Source organism: Podarcis muralis, chromosome 5, assembly GCF_964188315.1.
Source record: "Podarcis muralis chromosome 5, rPodMur119.hap1.1, whole genome shotgun sequence".
NCBI lineage: Eukaryota > Metazoa > Chordata > Lepidosauria > Squamata > Lacertidae > Podarcis > Podarcis muralis.
Genome location: NC_135659.1, coordinates 14,155,932 through 14,171,317, shown reverse-complemented (window position 1 = coordinate 14,171,317; position 15,386 = coordinate 14,155,932). Strand labels below are relative to the sequence as shown.

Genomic DNA, 15,386 nt, shown 5'->3' with positions numbered 1-15,386 from the left:
AAAGAGACCATCTGTAGTCAATCTCACAACTCTGAAATCCATTCAATCATTGTTTCCCGATTGATTGACCCCTCCAGGGGTCTGTGGCACCATTCACATAAGAAAAACTTTCCAAAATAGGTGGTCCATGGCTTCTTTTTAAAAAAAACAAAAAAAATGGGGTCTGAAGTACTTAGCTAATTGGGAAGCACTGCAATAAATCCACTGATTTTCAGTGGTTTTCTATTCTGTAAGATGTAACATTGCATACATCTGTTAGGCTGAACTATTTAGGTTTAACACAAGTCTTTCTCTTATTTTAATACAGGTCTGTGGGTATGAGATGTTGGCACACAGAGCGGTTCTAGCTTGCTGCAGTCCTTATCTGTTTGAAATCTTCAATAACGACAGCGACTCTCACGGAGTTTCCCATGTAAAGTTTGATGATCTTCACCCAGAAGCTGTTGAAGTCCTGTTAAACTATGCCTACACTGCTCAGTAAGTGACTTGGTTTTTTGTTTTATATACGATAGGCATTTTTATCTTGTGCTCTCTATTAAGAACAAATTCTAAAATAACCATATAACTTTAATAGATTGAAAGCTGATAAAGAACTGGTCAAAGATGTGTACTCTGCAGCCAAGAAACTGAAGATGGAGAGAGTCAAGCAGGTATAAATTTTGGACACTTAAGAAACCAAAGTTTCTGTGACCCTAGTTAGAAGGAAGAGCTATATGTTTAATCTTAATGAGCAACTCAAGCATTTGAATAGGCATATCGATTAATACGCCTGCATTTTTACCACAAAAAAGCCATGTTCATCTTAGAGCATTTCATTTGTAGATTAGGATCGATGATGATGATGAAATAGAGCCTAAGGATTTCATTTGATTAATTGTTGGTCCGCTATATGGATTTGGGGACAGTTTCGTAAAATACATTTGTTTGCTGATGTCAGCAGTTCTGGCAGCGCACTTGCACAGATTAATGTGTATAGATGGCCTCAGTTCCTTTAATTGTAGCAGACAGTGACTGTAGACACATGAGCTGTGTGCTGCTTTCGCACAAACAGCAGCAAAGTGGTGATGCTTGCAGATAATGCATATCTTGGCTTATTTAAAATATGTACAGCAAAATATAAAATAAAAGGCTGATTATATTTGGTCCCGTTTTCCTAGAAGAAAAAACAGGCATTGCCACTCCCATTTCTGCAGCTCAATTTAGCGTTATCGCTGCTAAATAGTACCATCAAAGGCATTTGAGAGTGATGACTCTGAAAAGCTTGATTAACAGCAATGCCGTTTGTCTTAAATTAAGAGCGGCAATACGTTATAGGCAAGAGAAGATGTAAAATTGATTTGCTGGAAGGGGTGCCATAGCAGGTTGTTGGGCTATAAGAAGTGAGAAATGGAAAGTGCCCCAGAAGTGTAATGAACCTCTTTTTTAAAAAATAACATAATCGTATGCTTTTCTAAAAGGTTTGTGGAGATTATTTGCTCTCCAGAATGAGCGTCGAAAGCTGCATCTCCTATCGGAACTTTGCAAGCACCATGGGCGATTCGCGTTTACTGAGCAAGATTGACAGTTACCTTCAGGAGCACTTGTTGGAGATCTCTGACCAGGAGGAATTTCTGAAACTGCCACGTTTAAAGGTGAGCAATCTCATGCTCCTTTCTATTTCACAGTAAAAAAAATGGAAGTTAGTCTTGTTCACGTTTTAATGCTACCAGGAAATCATTAAACGAAACTGCGTTTCTTAAAACATATGGGCAAACAGTCTTGCAGATTTTGAGTTGCTCGGTTTGGAATTGTCACTCTTTCTATGACCTTTTTCCGAAAAGCTGAGTGATTTTACATGCACATATTAGACCTCCCAGGAGTCTTGTCACTATAGCTGTCTCAAAAGTGCAGCATTTAATTCCACCCCCTCCCAATTCCAAGCCCCCCCTCTCAGTTGTGTCCAGAGTTGCAGCTCTTTTACTTCGTTCCATAGAAGAGGGATTCTCAAGTTTTCTACTCCCAACACCCACTTGAGATGGCTGAAAATTATCGAAGCCCACCAGTCAAAAAATGGCAGTGGGTGGAGGCAATGTTTGTTCCAGTCAGCTGGCAAGCACTGATGTCTTCTAGAGATACCTAATCAATCTTGGGGAATTGCTGTGATCTTTTACCACAGCGTTTTCCTTGTTGCAAGAAGAAGAGTTTGGATTTGATATCCCACTTTATCACTACCCGAAGGAGTCTCAAAGCGGCTAACATTCTCCATCCCCTTCCTCCCCCACAACAAACACTCTGTGAGGTGAGTGGGGCTGAGAGACTTCAGAGAAGTGTGACTAGCCCAAGGTCACCCAGCAGCTGCATGTGGAGGAGCGGGGAAGCGAACCCGGTTCACCAGATTACGAGTCTATCGCTCTTAACCACTACACCACACTTTCCCAAAGCAAAGTGTAGACCAGGGGTCAGCAACCTTTTTCAGCCAGGGGCCAGTCCACCGTCCCTCAGACCATGTGTTGGGCCGGACTATATTGGGGGGGGGGGAATGAATGAATTCCTATGCCCCACAAATCACCCAGAGATGCATTTTAAATAAAAGGACACATTCTACTCATGTAAAAACACGCTGATTCCCGGACTGTCCGCGGGCCGGATTTAAAAGGCGATTGGGCCGCATCCAGCCCCCGGGCCTTAGGTTGCCTACCGCTGGTGTAGACGTTTGCTATGGAGGTCCTGTGACAGAATTAGTTGACCTGTTAGCTCTTAAAAGTGGAGAAGGTTTTTTCTGTTACATTTCCCCCTTCCCACCTCCCATTCTTCCACACTCAGCTTGTACCATATTCCCTAACCTCATTTGCTGGGTCATCACCTTGTTGTGGTGAGTGGGCTTGCGCGTTCCTGTGACCCTTGTGACCAAACAAAAAAACATCAGCCGACCTGATGGGATACCTGCTAAAGTCTTCAGAGTGGGCAGAATTGAACATACACAATGACGTCACAAGCTCGTCAAAAAAATCTGGGAGAGATAGGAGATCCCAGCAGACTTCAGGGATGCTAAAATCATCAATCTTTTTTTTAAAAAAGGTGATAAATCGGACTGCAGAAATTATCAAGGCATCTGTTTATTAGCTGTGGCCAGCAAAATTCTTGCAAGCATCTTAGCAAACCTCCTAATTATATCAAAATATATCCTTCCTGAATCCCAAAAGGGTTTTTGACTTTTTAGGGGACAGTGGATATGATTTTGACTGCTCGACAGCTTTAAGAAAAATGCAGAGAGCAAAACCAAACCCTGTATATAGCGTTTATTGACCTGAGGTCTTTGACACTGCCCTGTGGACTGTCTTCTGAAAATCCAGCATCGCTTGAGCTCTGCAAGTGCTGCTTTCTCCCGATTGAAGTGCCAAGAGTTTGAGAACTGGGAGATTCACAGAGAAAGCAAAATCCTCGTTTACAAAGCTATTATACTGCCAACTTTACAGAACGCTTGTGAAACATGGGCCACTTGTAAACTATATCCAAATCCTTGAGAGATTCCATCAACTATGTCTCTGAAAATTTTTACGCATTATTTGGGAAGACAGGCGAACTAATGCCGGTGTACTGGAAGAAGCAAAGATCCCCAGTGTCAAAGCAATGATTCTTCAACATCAACTTTGTTGGACTGGTCATGTTGTTCGGATGCCTGATGATCGCCTTCCAAAGCAACTTCTCTATTCCCAGTTTAAGAATGGAAAGTGAAATACTGGTGGTCAAGAAAAGAGGTTTAAAGACACTCCCAAGGCAAATCTTTTAAAAATGTCGTATAAGCACTGATAACAGGGAAACACTGGCCTGTGAGTGCTCCAATTGGAGACAGCCTTTACCAAAGATGTCGTGGACTTTGAAGAAGCACAAACTCAGGGCAAAAAGGAGAAACGAGCTAAGAGGAAGGCATGTTTGGCAAACCCTCACCGTGATCAGCTCCTGCCAGGAAACCTATGTTCCCCACTGTGGGAGGACGTGTGGATCCAGAATTGGCCTCCACAGTCACTTAATGGACTCATGGTTAAAACCATGTTCACAGAAGACAGTTTTACTCTGCTACAAGTGATCGTCAAAGAAGGAGAAGATATTCCCTACCCCTAAACTTACACTAAACTTTTTTTCCATCCCTCCACCTTGGTTTTACGCTCTTTCCCCCCTCCTATGATAGCTTTCCTCTCTCTTCCTTTCTTTTCCCAATGAATTACCATGAACCTTTTATCTCACTTCCTAGTTTCCTTCAATACCACCTCTGGCCCTTTGACCTTGCCTGCACTCGCCCTGCCAGACCTCTGTCTCCTGGCCGCTTTCGCTTAACACGAAGGGAGTTGCTGGTCCTGGCATGGGTTCAGCCAAAATGCCATGGGCAGCTAGAGCATGTATAGGCAAACTCCGGCCCTCCAGATGTTTTTGAGACTACAATTCCCATCATCCCTGACCACTGGTCCTGTTAGCTAGGAATGATGGGAATTGTAGTCCCAGACATCCGGAGGGCCGGAGTTTGCCTATGCCTGAGCTAGAGGAGGAGGTACTGGGCAGGTTGTGGCACTGAGATGCACCTGGAAGTGTCACAATGCCCTCTGGTGAACCCACGGTTTGAGAAATACTGCCATAGAACTTAATGGGAACCACTGGCAATCGAGCCTGCTCCTGTCTGCGTAGCCCCAAGCAGGAGATTCTGTTTGTTTGTTACACCTTGATATTTTACATCCTCCATTCTGGATTTGTTGTTTTTATTATTAGTAATGTCATTCATAAAGCAAAACAAACTGTCAAAGCAGTCTGCATTAATTATACCTCTGGAAAGTTCTATGTTGGTATAATGATGTTTGAGATTTTATTTAATCTTGTGTAGGCAAGCCTTTTAGGTCTTTTATCTCTCTTAGCCGCTAAACCCTTTTGTTTTTTATTCCAGCTGGAGGTCATGCTTGAAGACAATGTTAGCTTGCCCAGCAATGGCAAATTATACACAAAGGTAATCAACTGGGTGCAGCGAAGCATCTGGGAGAATGGAGACAGTCTAGGAGATCTGATGGAAGAGGTTAGTCTTTTAAAAACGAGCTTCGGCAACCTTTAACAATTAAGCTTTTCTGAAATTAAGGATGATCCTTTTTCTTTTTTTCTTTAAAAAAAAACCTATTTGAAAAATTTAAATCTTACTGTAGGTATCCCTAAGCTGAGAAACTTAGGGGGGTTTCCAGGTGAGCTGCATAAACTGTTCGATCTGGTTTTTCTGTTTCTGTTTTTTACTCTTAACAACTTCACTCTGGTGGAAACGGGGAGGTGGTTTTTAAGGCTCACTGTATGTCCTTAATGTGCTCCTTTTTGCAGGGTTTTTGCTTAAAGAGAGACAGTAGGTACAAGGTTCTAATGGTTCTTCCTCCCCATTGATTTATCTCCCCATAGGTTTATTAACAAAACTAGGATACTCAGCGCTGAAGAACCATAGAAGAAACTTCAAGTGTAAAGAAGCAGCAGTCCTGCCCCAGTTCTCCTAAGAAAATCCGCTGTGGGCAAAAAACGATGATGATGATTAATGGTGTTTACTTCTTTACAGGATATCTTAACTTTTGACAAAACTTGTGTAATTAAATAGCCTTTCTCACATACCTAGCAGTCAGTGTAGTCTCAATGAGAAATGCCAGCGTCTTGAGAATCGCTGCTGGAGATAATATAAATTTTGAATTGTTTGCAAAAATATAACCTAGCTTGCCATCAAACGAGCAACCTTTGAGAATGGTTATGTTTGCTTTATCCTGCCCTTTCTTAGAAGCCCAGTCAAATAGTCTTAGATTCGCCTTGAAGTTCTGGTATTTAGTAATGGGCAGTAGACTTTCCTAAATGGAAAATCAGCACCACTGGGTTGCACCCAGCTAAGTGACATTGTGAGTAGGGCTACTCAAAAGTACAACTTAGCCGGATACAGCTCATCTTTAGCATGAACTCTTTTATAATCCAATTGTGCTTGGTTTACATGCTTTATTCACATAACCGGACAAGGAGAAAATGTTTGTATTTTGCAAATAAGAAAAATGTGGGTTGCGGCAACAGCTTTTGTGTGTGTTTGAGATTGTCAACCTGTACAGTTTATTCTGCAAGATAATGTCCACCGTCACACATCTTAATGTTACGGCGCAGGGAAGCCAAGGCAGCTGAAGATATCTTTTGAGCTGTGGAAGCGGGGATCCGTCATGCTGGAAGATCTGTCATCACGAGAGCAACTTCTTTTTTTATTTTTTATTTTTTTAATTTTTTTGCCATTCTGCTAGATGGAAAGAAGAGAACCTGACTGAGACTTGGAGCCCTTGCGGAGTCTTGTGTTCTGTGTACCGATAGTTGAATTAGGCAATGGAGACTGTAGCCACATGGCTGTTCTGTTGTTTTTCAGGTTCAAACGTTGTACTACTCAGCCGATCACAAGCTGCTTGATGGAAACCTGCTAGAAGGACAGGCTGAGATGTATGGCAGTGATGATGACCACATTCAGTTTGTGCAGGTACAAATTGCACATGGTCTGAGGTAACCTCAGGTAAAACTGGTTAGAGTAGCAAAAGGAAGAAATAACAGTCTCAAAACAGTAGCTGCCGTAGACGGCTCGTGTGGTCTAGTTCACGAGTGGCAAGCGGGGCCTTCCAGATGTTGCCACATGCAGCTGCCCCCAGCCCATGCTAGCATGGGCAGGGGGCAGGGACGGTGGGAGTTATAGCGCGGCAACATCTGAAGGGTTACAGGTCAGATTTCGTTCCTTCAAGCTGTAACGTAATACAGCCGTACCTTGGCTCCCCAACAAATCGGCTCCCAAACGATCAAAACCTGGAAGTGAGTGTTTCGGTTTTGGAACGGTTTTCGGAAGCCGAACACTCCTGCAGCCAATTGGAAGCCACGCTTTGGTTTTTGAACGTTTTGGAAGTCTGACGGATTCCGTTCGACTTCCAAAGTACGACTGTAAATGTGCCTTAGTACTGAAAGCACGGCCTAATGAACAAGAGCAGTTAATGGAATTTCATCTTAAAGCTTCTAGAATGTTGAGAAGGGAGTGCTAAAGATTGCAGGAGTTTGCAGATAGAGCTTAAGCGATCCGAGGCAAAAAAGGAGAGCTGAATAGGTTTCTGGAAGCAGAGTTTCGTTGCATAGAAGTGCAGGCTTTCAGTTGCAGCAGGTTATCCAGCATGTGACTAGGAGTAGCACGTCATGAAGTAGCCCTGGAGATTTCCTTTGGGAAACCTGCCATACAGGGCACAGGTCTGAACTGAGCAGAACCAATTTGTCTTTGCAAGAATAATGGCATACTTCAGGTAGCCTGCAAACCGCGGGAACGTTTTGAATACTGTAGCGCACTGCATTAGTAACTTGGTGAAAATTTTACTCACTTTCTGGATGTGATAACTGCCACTGTTGCCATAATTCAATTTCAAAGCACATTTTCAAATGGGAGCTTTGAGTTTCAGCAGCCTAAATGAGTCAAGATATTTGAACTAGAAACGAATTTGTGACGAAGCAGAGTTCAGTTCATTTTGCAACTTAAATGTAATTAGGTGGTGGCATCTGGAGTTGCAAAAAACAGAGAGGTGATAATATTAGCCTTCTCTCAGCTGCTCATTTAATAGCTTTGTTAGCAGGAGTTGAGATTTGAAGAAGTTTAAATCTCCTAATACTTGGGAGCTGTTTAAAAAAAAAGTCTGTACAGGTGTCGGTAGAACCTAGACGGAAATCAGTCTTTCATGGGTGAGCAAAATTCTCAGACTTCAATTAAATGATTTGCCCCTTTAAACCCAAAGTGTTCAAATGGCAGCCATTGGGGGGTCTGGCTAGTTACAGTAGACAAGTAGGTTGCTTAAGTGCAAGGCAGAGGCTGAGCCTAAGCCCAAATGTCAAACCCCATACTTGATTCCTAAATAACTGCAAAATGCCCATTTCCCAGAAGGAACACCCCCCAGAGGATGTGTTGCAGACAGAACTCGCACCCCACTTAAAAAAATGACAAAATCACATTCTGAAAACATGGGGATCCTTTCTCAGATTTAACTCACTGCCTTCCCCCAAAACCCTACAAGCTTATAAGGCAGCAATCAGTCTTCTTTTCTCTCCCCATTTTTGTTTAAAAAAGCAGCAGGCAGTTTGACTGGGTTCACTGGAAAGCAAAAACGCCAGCCGCAAAGTAGTCACACTTTCCTCCTCCGAGAATGCCTCTGGAACCATGTGGGATCCAGAAACATTCTGGGAAGAAGAAAAGATGGCGGTTAAAGCAAGGTTAAAAACAAATGAATTAAAATTAAAACGTTCAGAGGAGCAGGGGCACCAAGGGAGGTGTCTAAATCCCATTTGGGGGAGAGAGAAGAGTGGAAATGAAGTATCTTAGACAAGAGGGGAAATGGCTCCAATAGAGGAACCTGGTGTAATTATTCTGAAACAACAGAGATGGGTTTCGTAGACCCGAGGTGGGCAGAAGGTAGGTTGGGATCTTCTCCTAGATCTCTGGGTGATCTGCAGGAGATTGGCAGAGCTTTCTGTCTTTAATTGTTTCAACAATAGCAATAACGAAACCCTTCCAATTTCAAGGAAGTTCAAATGAAGAAAGCTTAAGTGGAGGTGGATTTTTGCGTGAAAGGATACTGCTTTGTTTACTAATTTCTAGGCTCGGAATATCCTCAAGACCAGGCACCATTTCTTCTTTAAAAAAGCCAACTAGCCATATGCCCCGTGCATCTAGCTCTGGTCGGTAGATTTTGGGGTTCTAGTAAAAACAAATAGCTCCAGCAAGGTTGAATTGCACCCACCCCACTCCTTAAACCATAAGGCACTTGCAGATTAAAGACAATGGTTTGGTACAGATAGGAAGAATGGTGCTGAAAAAAGTAGACAACATATATGCGATTTGGTAGAAAACCTTATGTAATACAGTGGTGTGCCCCGCAAGACGAAAAACTCGCTAGACGAAAGGGTTTTCCGTTTTTTGAGTCGTTCCGCAAGACGAATTTCCCTATGGGCTTGCTTCGCAAGACGAAATGTCTTGCGAGTTCTTGCGAGTTTGTTTCCTTTTTCTTAAAGCCGCTAAGCCGTTAATAGCCGCTAAGCCGCTAATAGCCGTGCTTCGCAAGACGAAAAAACCGCAAGACGAAGAGACTTGCGGAACGGATTAATTTTGTCTTGCGAGGCACCACTGTACCTTGGATTTATACAATAAGCCTTCAGAGTTTTGCTGTGTAGGCTATGCACCCTTGAAACTTGCGTAGTAATAATAGGTAAAGGTAAAGGTACCCCTGCCCGTACGGGCCAGTCGTGTCCGACTCTAGGGTTGTGCGCCCATCTCACTTAAGAGGCCGGGGGCCAGCGCTGTCCGGAGACACTTCCGGGTCACGTGGCCAGAGTGATGAAGCTGCTCCGGCGAGCCGGCACCAGCGCAGCACACGGAAACACTGTTTACCTTCCCGCTATAAAGCGGTACCTATTTATCTACTTGCACTTAGGGGTGCTTTCAAGCTGCTAGGTGGGCAGGAGCTGGGACTGAAAGACGGGAGCTCACCCCTCTGCGGGGATTCGAACCGCCGACAATGCGATTGGCAAGCCCTAGGCACTGAGGTTTTACCCACAGTGCCACCCGCGTCCCATGGATAATAGGTACTTTGAAACAAAGTGAAGATTGTCCCATTAGAAAGCATAGCTTACGTGAAGCTAGGTCATTCATTTGATTCAGAAGCTAAGGACTGTGAGTTGAGTATTGGGATGAAATGGTTTTTGCGAGTAAGGGGTGCACTACGTGCTCCATCACATTGCTGAGATTTTGATTCGTCAAGTTGGCTGTGCAGATGTTCTTATAAATGAGGCTGCACAGAGGTGAAAATAGAAAATAGTTCTGAAACAAAGGCAGATCACGGTACGCTCTGTGGCCGGGTTTCTGTAGCTGGCTTTTGATTTTGCAGAAAAAGACCCCCCGTGAGAATGATCTCAAGCAGATAAGTAGCAGTTCCTCTGGAAGTCTTTCTCCAAACGCAGCAGTGCAGAGTCCTAAACACGAGTGGAAAATTGTTGCTTCAGAGAAGACCTCAAGTAAGCAGAACTTTGTTCCTGGGGATGTTATTTTTAAACCACTGTGCACCCATGCTTAAATATGGAAGTTGCGGGAGGCAGTGCCATTTTTTGCAATTACGAAAATAATGAGAGCCAGTGTGGTGTAGCGGTTAAGAGCGGTGGACTCGTAATCTGGTGAACCGGGTTTGATTCCCTGCTCCTCCACATGCAGCTGCTGGGTGACCTTGGGCCAGTCACACTTCTCTGAAGTCTCTCAGCCTCACTCACCTCACAGAGTGTTTGTTGTTGGGGAGGAAGGGAAAGGGGAATGTGAGCCGCTTGGAGACTCCTTCGGGTAGTGATAAAGCAGGATATCAAATCCAAACTCTTCTTCTTCTAAATGCAGTCTTCTTTTCTTGCCTTCAAATATTGGGGGAAAGCTGAAATTCCAGCCTACCTAGAGGGTAACGGTATGGCTTTAGTGCAGGCTTCCTCAACCTCGGCCCCACAGGTGCTTTTGGCCTACAACTCCCATGATCCCTAGCTAGCAGGACCAGTGGTCAGGGATGCTGGGAACTGTAGTCTCAAAACATCTGGAGGGCCGAGGTTGAAAAAACCTGCTTTAGTGGAAGAAAACGTGTTCATATTTTGGAATTAAATGTACTCTTTCCCTCCCCTTGCTTTCCCCCCTCCCACCAGATAATACCTACCTGTGTCTCGCTGTTCTCGATGGCGTGTTTTGTGTGATTTTCCTTCATGGGCGTAACAGTCCCCAGAGCTCTCCAACCAGCACTCCACGGTTGATGAAAAGCTTGAGTTTCGAGATCCAGCCAGGCGACCTTATTGAAAAGCCCATGTCTCCGATGCAGTACGCTCGATCTGGATTGGGAACAGCAGAGCTTGGCAACAAGCTCATAGCCGCAGGTAAGGAAAACCTACAACAACAACAACAAAACAACAAAACAACAACAATAATAATTTATTATTTGTACCCCGCCCATCTGGCTGGGCTTCCCCAGCCACTCTGGGCGGCTTCCCAAAAATATATATTAAAATAATATATCAAACATTAAAAGCTTCCCTGAACAGGGCTGCCTTCAGATGTCTTCTAAAAGTCTGATAGTTGTTCTCTTTGACATCTGGTGGGAGGGCGTTCCACAGGGAGGGCGCCACTACCGAGAAGGCCCTCTGCCTGGTTCCCTGTAACTTGGCTTCTCACAGTGAGGGAACCGCCAGAAGGCCCTCTGCGCTGGACCTCAGTGTCCGGGTAGAACGATGGGGGTGGAGACGCTCCTTCAGGTATACAGGACCGAGGCCGTTTAGGGCTTTAAAGGTCAGCACCAATACTTCGAATTGTGCTCGGAAACGTACTACTAGCGCTTCAAGCAACGTGGGCCTAAGCATTTTCTCATACTTGGGCAAACTGCCATGTGAAGTGTTTTGCGGAGTAATTGCTTGCTAAAATTGGTTTCACGAGGAGATTCTGTTATCTTAAATACCTCTTGCGTACTTTGCATTCCTGCTAGGTGGCTATAACAGAGAGGAATGTTTGCGCACCGTAGAATGTTACGACCCCCGAAAGGATTGCTGGACTTTCGTTGCACCGATGAGGACACCAAGAGCCCGGTTCCAGATGGCAGTTTTAATGGTACGTGTGGGGTGAACAGCCATGCCCTCTGGCACCAGAAGCTCTTGATTGCATGCCAAATCCAAGTAAATTCGGTTAAAAACCAGATTTTTAAAAGAAGAAGAGTGCAGAAAGTTCAACATTTGCCAAAGTGCTCATCCAACAATATACAGTGGTACCTCAGGTTAAGTACTTAATTCGTTCCGGAGGTCCATTCTTAACCTGAAGCACCACTTTAGCTAATGGGGCCTCCCGGTGCTGCAGCGCTGCTGGAGCACAATTTCTGTTCTCATCCTGAAGCAAAGTTCTTAACCCGAGGTACTATTTCTGGGTTAGCGGAGTCTGTAACCTGAAGCGTATGTAACCCGAGGTACCACTGTAGTAAAAAGAAATCCTACACACGCAAACACTAATAGATTAGTCTGATGTTAGCCTCCACTGTAAGGCTGCCGTATGATCTCAAAAACTTAAATGCCAAAGCAAGGATAAATAAAAATGTATTTTTGGCACCTGATAACATGGACAGTGACGATTCCAGTGAGTTTCCCTGCAGAGCGCAGGTGAGGCGCACGAGAAAAAATTGACCCCATGGAACTTCACCTTGAAGTTTGTGCAAGGCCAAACAGCACCCCCAAAGTGCCATTCTCTTGACGACAGTCCTCCCAAGTAGGACCAGAACCATTGCAAAACAGAGAGACCCAATCCCTGATAACATGGCTGAGGGTATCAAAAGATGCTGAGAGATCAAGGAGAATCAACAGGGCCACACACTTCCTGTCCTCCCAGAAGAGCTCATCGTACAGAGCAACCCAAAGAATCGGATTCCCCGACTTAAATCTGTAGCAGTTCAGCACAAAGGTGATGGTCACGTGTTCCTCTGCACTTTCTGAAAGGACACACCTAGGTTCATAGTTGCCTGTAATGACGGGACAATTCCTTTTCTTGGAGGCTTACCTTGTCTGATTTAGAAACTATTCGCTACTAACACACCAGGCCCAGGCATGCGTGTTTAACCAAAACAATGTAATGGATCTTTGTTGTAATATTTATTGCTTCTTCAACTTAGGGGCAGCTGTATGTTGTTGGTGGGTCCAACGGCCATTCAGATGACCTGAGCTGTGGAGAAATGTATGACCCGGAGATTGATGATTGGACTCCCGTTCCAGAGCTGCGAACCAACCGTTGCAATGCAGGTAAGAGTCTACAATGCCCTATGAAGGTGGTCATTTTTTTCTAAGCATTCAGGCAATAAATTGTTTCGTTTCTCTCTCCCCCCCCCACCCATGGATTAACAGGTGTTTGTGCCCTGAATGGAAAGCTGTATATTGTCGGCGGCTCAGATCCTTATGGTCAGAAAGGATTGAAAAACTGTGATGTCTTCGATCCAATAGCAAAATCCTGGACAAGCTGTGCTTCACTTAACATCCGTAAGTCCGTGCTTTCATTTTTCAAGTTGGAAGAGACGTGGGTGGTGCTGCGGTCTAAATCACAGGTCGGCAGTTCAAATCTGCAAGGCGGGGTGAGCTCCTGTTGCTCTGTCCCAGCTCCTGCCAACCTAGCAGTTCGAAAGTACACCAGTGCAAGTAGATAAATAGGTATTGCTGTGGCGGGAAGGTAAACGGTGTTTCCGTGTGCTCTGGTTGCCATCACAGTGTCCCATTGCGCCAGAAGCGGTTTAGTCCTGCTGGCCACATGACCCGCAAATCTGTCTGTGGACAAATGCCAGCTCCCTCGGCTTGAAAGCGAGCGCCGCAACCCCATAGTCGCCTTTGGCTGGACTTAATGGTCAAGGGGTCTTTTAACCTTTTGAAGTTGGGGTGGCTTTAAGAATTCAAGCTTTTTTAGGAGACGGAAATGTCTTAGGGCAGCTTCAGCTGCAGTGTGCCACTGGTAGAGGTCTGCTCCTGTTACCGTAATTTTCGCTCCATAACACGCACTTTTTTGCTCCTAGAAAGTAAGGGGAAATGCCTGTGCGTGTTAAGGAGCGAATGCACTGGATCGGAGCCGTGGCTGCCGTCAGCCAAGCAAAGCGGGAGCCGCTTGCAGGGCTTTGCACGGCTCTAGCTTTGCTTGCTTTGCAGCCAGGAGGAGGGGGAGGAGCCGAGGAGGAGGGAGGGAAGGAGAGGCATGGCAGCAAAGCGGGCAGCAGCCGCTTACATGGGAGGAGGGACAGACGGGAGCCATAGCGAGCCGGGAGAAGGCAGGCGGTTCAAAGCCAGAAAGCGCTTTTAAAGTAGCCAGCAACAGCTGCTGCAGCCTCAGCTAGCAAAGGTCCGCCCGCTCTCTAAACGGAGCAATGAGGCTGCAGAGGGACAGGAGGGCTTGGATCAGGAAGGATAAAATTTAAGCAACCAGTAGCAAAAAACAACAACAAAAAAACCAACCTGGAGCTCTGAGCCAGAGCGCAGTGAAAACCAGGAAGTAAAAAAAAAGGCTATCCCCCGCTTCTCAGCTGTTTTCAGGCAGGATAGATTTGAGCATTGTCTGGGTCCTAGTGCCCCTACCGCTTTTTTGTGCTCCATTCTATTGCTGCTGGTGGCTGCTTATCACTCAGGCTGCAAGGAGGAGCGCTTTTACACAGCTAATGGCGAATCCCCTGCAATCCAAGTCCTCTTCACTTGCTCAAATCTATTCTGCCTCAAAACAAGGAGCAGAATTAAAAGGCCGCAAACTGTTAAATGGAAAAAACCCCAGCCACAGGGCAAATACCTTAAGTATACCTTTAAAGCAACAGTGTTCTTTCCCTCCCCGCTCAGCTCACAGAAAAGCTCCTTCTCCACACACCCCACGCGTGCTCCTTGTCCATTGAGTGCTTTTCCTTCCCTCCCCACTTAAAACGTGGTTACAAAGCACGGATCCACATGGATCCTCAGGATTTTTGCACTGGGTCACCCCAAACTCACCATCAGATCACATGTCTGTGGCCACAGCATGAACCACAAAAATCATACATCTACTGTTTCGTTTAGAATATTTTTTTTCTTGTTTTCCTCCTCTAAAAACTACGTGCGTGTTATGGTCAGGTGCGTGTTATCGAGCGAAAAATACGGTAGTTTTTAAATGAAATTTGGTGAGAATCAACTCCCAGACAGTTGGTAGAGCATGAGACTCATTAATTGGACTAGACTAGATGGCCCCTGTGGTTCCTTCGACCTCTATAATTCTGTGATTTTGAGAGAGAAGCGGCATCCTTTGCTGCAGCAGTATTTAGTATTGAGGGTTGCTGTTTTTCGCAGACTGCATTAGTGAGAGTGGCAACAGGTGGAACTGCTTTCCGAGACCTTTTAGACGGACTTATTGGCAGTTGACTCCTGGCTGGCGTGAAAAATGTCCCCTACAGTTTTTTGTGGTGCTGCTGCCATTAGAGAGCAGCTTAAAACACCCTCCCCCTGATTTGCAATCTTCTGTTGGCTTTTCGTTTATAGGAAGACACCAGTCTGCTGTATGTGAGCTCGGTGGACATTTGTACATCATCGGAGGAGCCGAATCTTGGAACTGCCTTAACAGCGTGGAGCGTTACAATCCAGAAAACAATACCTGGACCCTGATTGCACCTATGAACGTGGCTAGGCGTGGTGCAGGTGTTGCTGTACTTGATGGTAAGTTTGTGTGAGTGGAGCTCTGCAATTCAGAGTGATGCCTTTTTTGTGGGGGGGATATAGACCTTGTGGCCTAGAAATGGGGCGCAACAAATGAGAATACATGACAGAGCAATTGGGGAAACGGCTCTCTCGATGTTTGCAGACCCATTTCA

General features: G+C 45.1%; 1 protein-coding gene across 1 annotated transcript in view; it reads left to right on the top strand.

Annotated features, from left to right (window-relative positions):
* The window catches only part of IVNS1ABP (influenza virus NS1A binding protein), a 30,306-nt gene that overhangs the window by 13,028 nt on the left and 1,892 nt on the right, over positions 1-15,386 (top strand). The window contains exons 4-14 of the mRNA XM_028732498.2: positions 308-477; positions 575-650; positions 1,458-1,631; positions 4,913-5,038; positions 6,386-6,493; positions 9,918-10,044; positions 10,705-10,929; positions 11,532-11,653; positions 12,699-12,825; positions 12,928-13,059; positions 15,058-15,231. Of these exons, the coding sequence (XP_028588331.2) occupies positions 308-477; positions 575-650; positions 1,458-1,631; positions 4,913-5,038; positions 6,386-6,493; positions 9,918-10,044; positions 10,705-10,929; positions 11,532-11,653; positions 12,699-12,825; positions 12,928-13,059; positions 15,058-15,231 (1,561 nt within the window). The remainder of the gene's footprint in view (positions 1-307; positions 478-574; positions 651-1,457; positions 1,632-4,912; positions 5,039-6,385; positions 6,494-9,917; positions 10,045-10,704; positions 10,930-11,531; positions 11,654-12,698; positions 12,826-12,927; positions 13,060-15,057; positions 15,232-15,386) is intronic.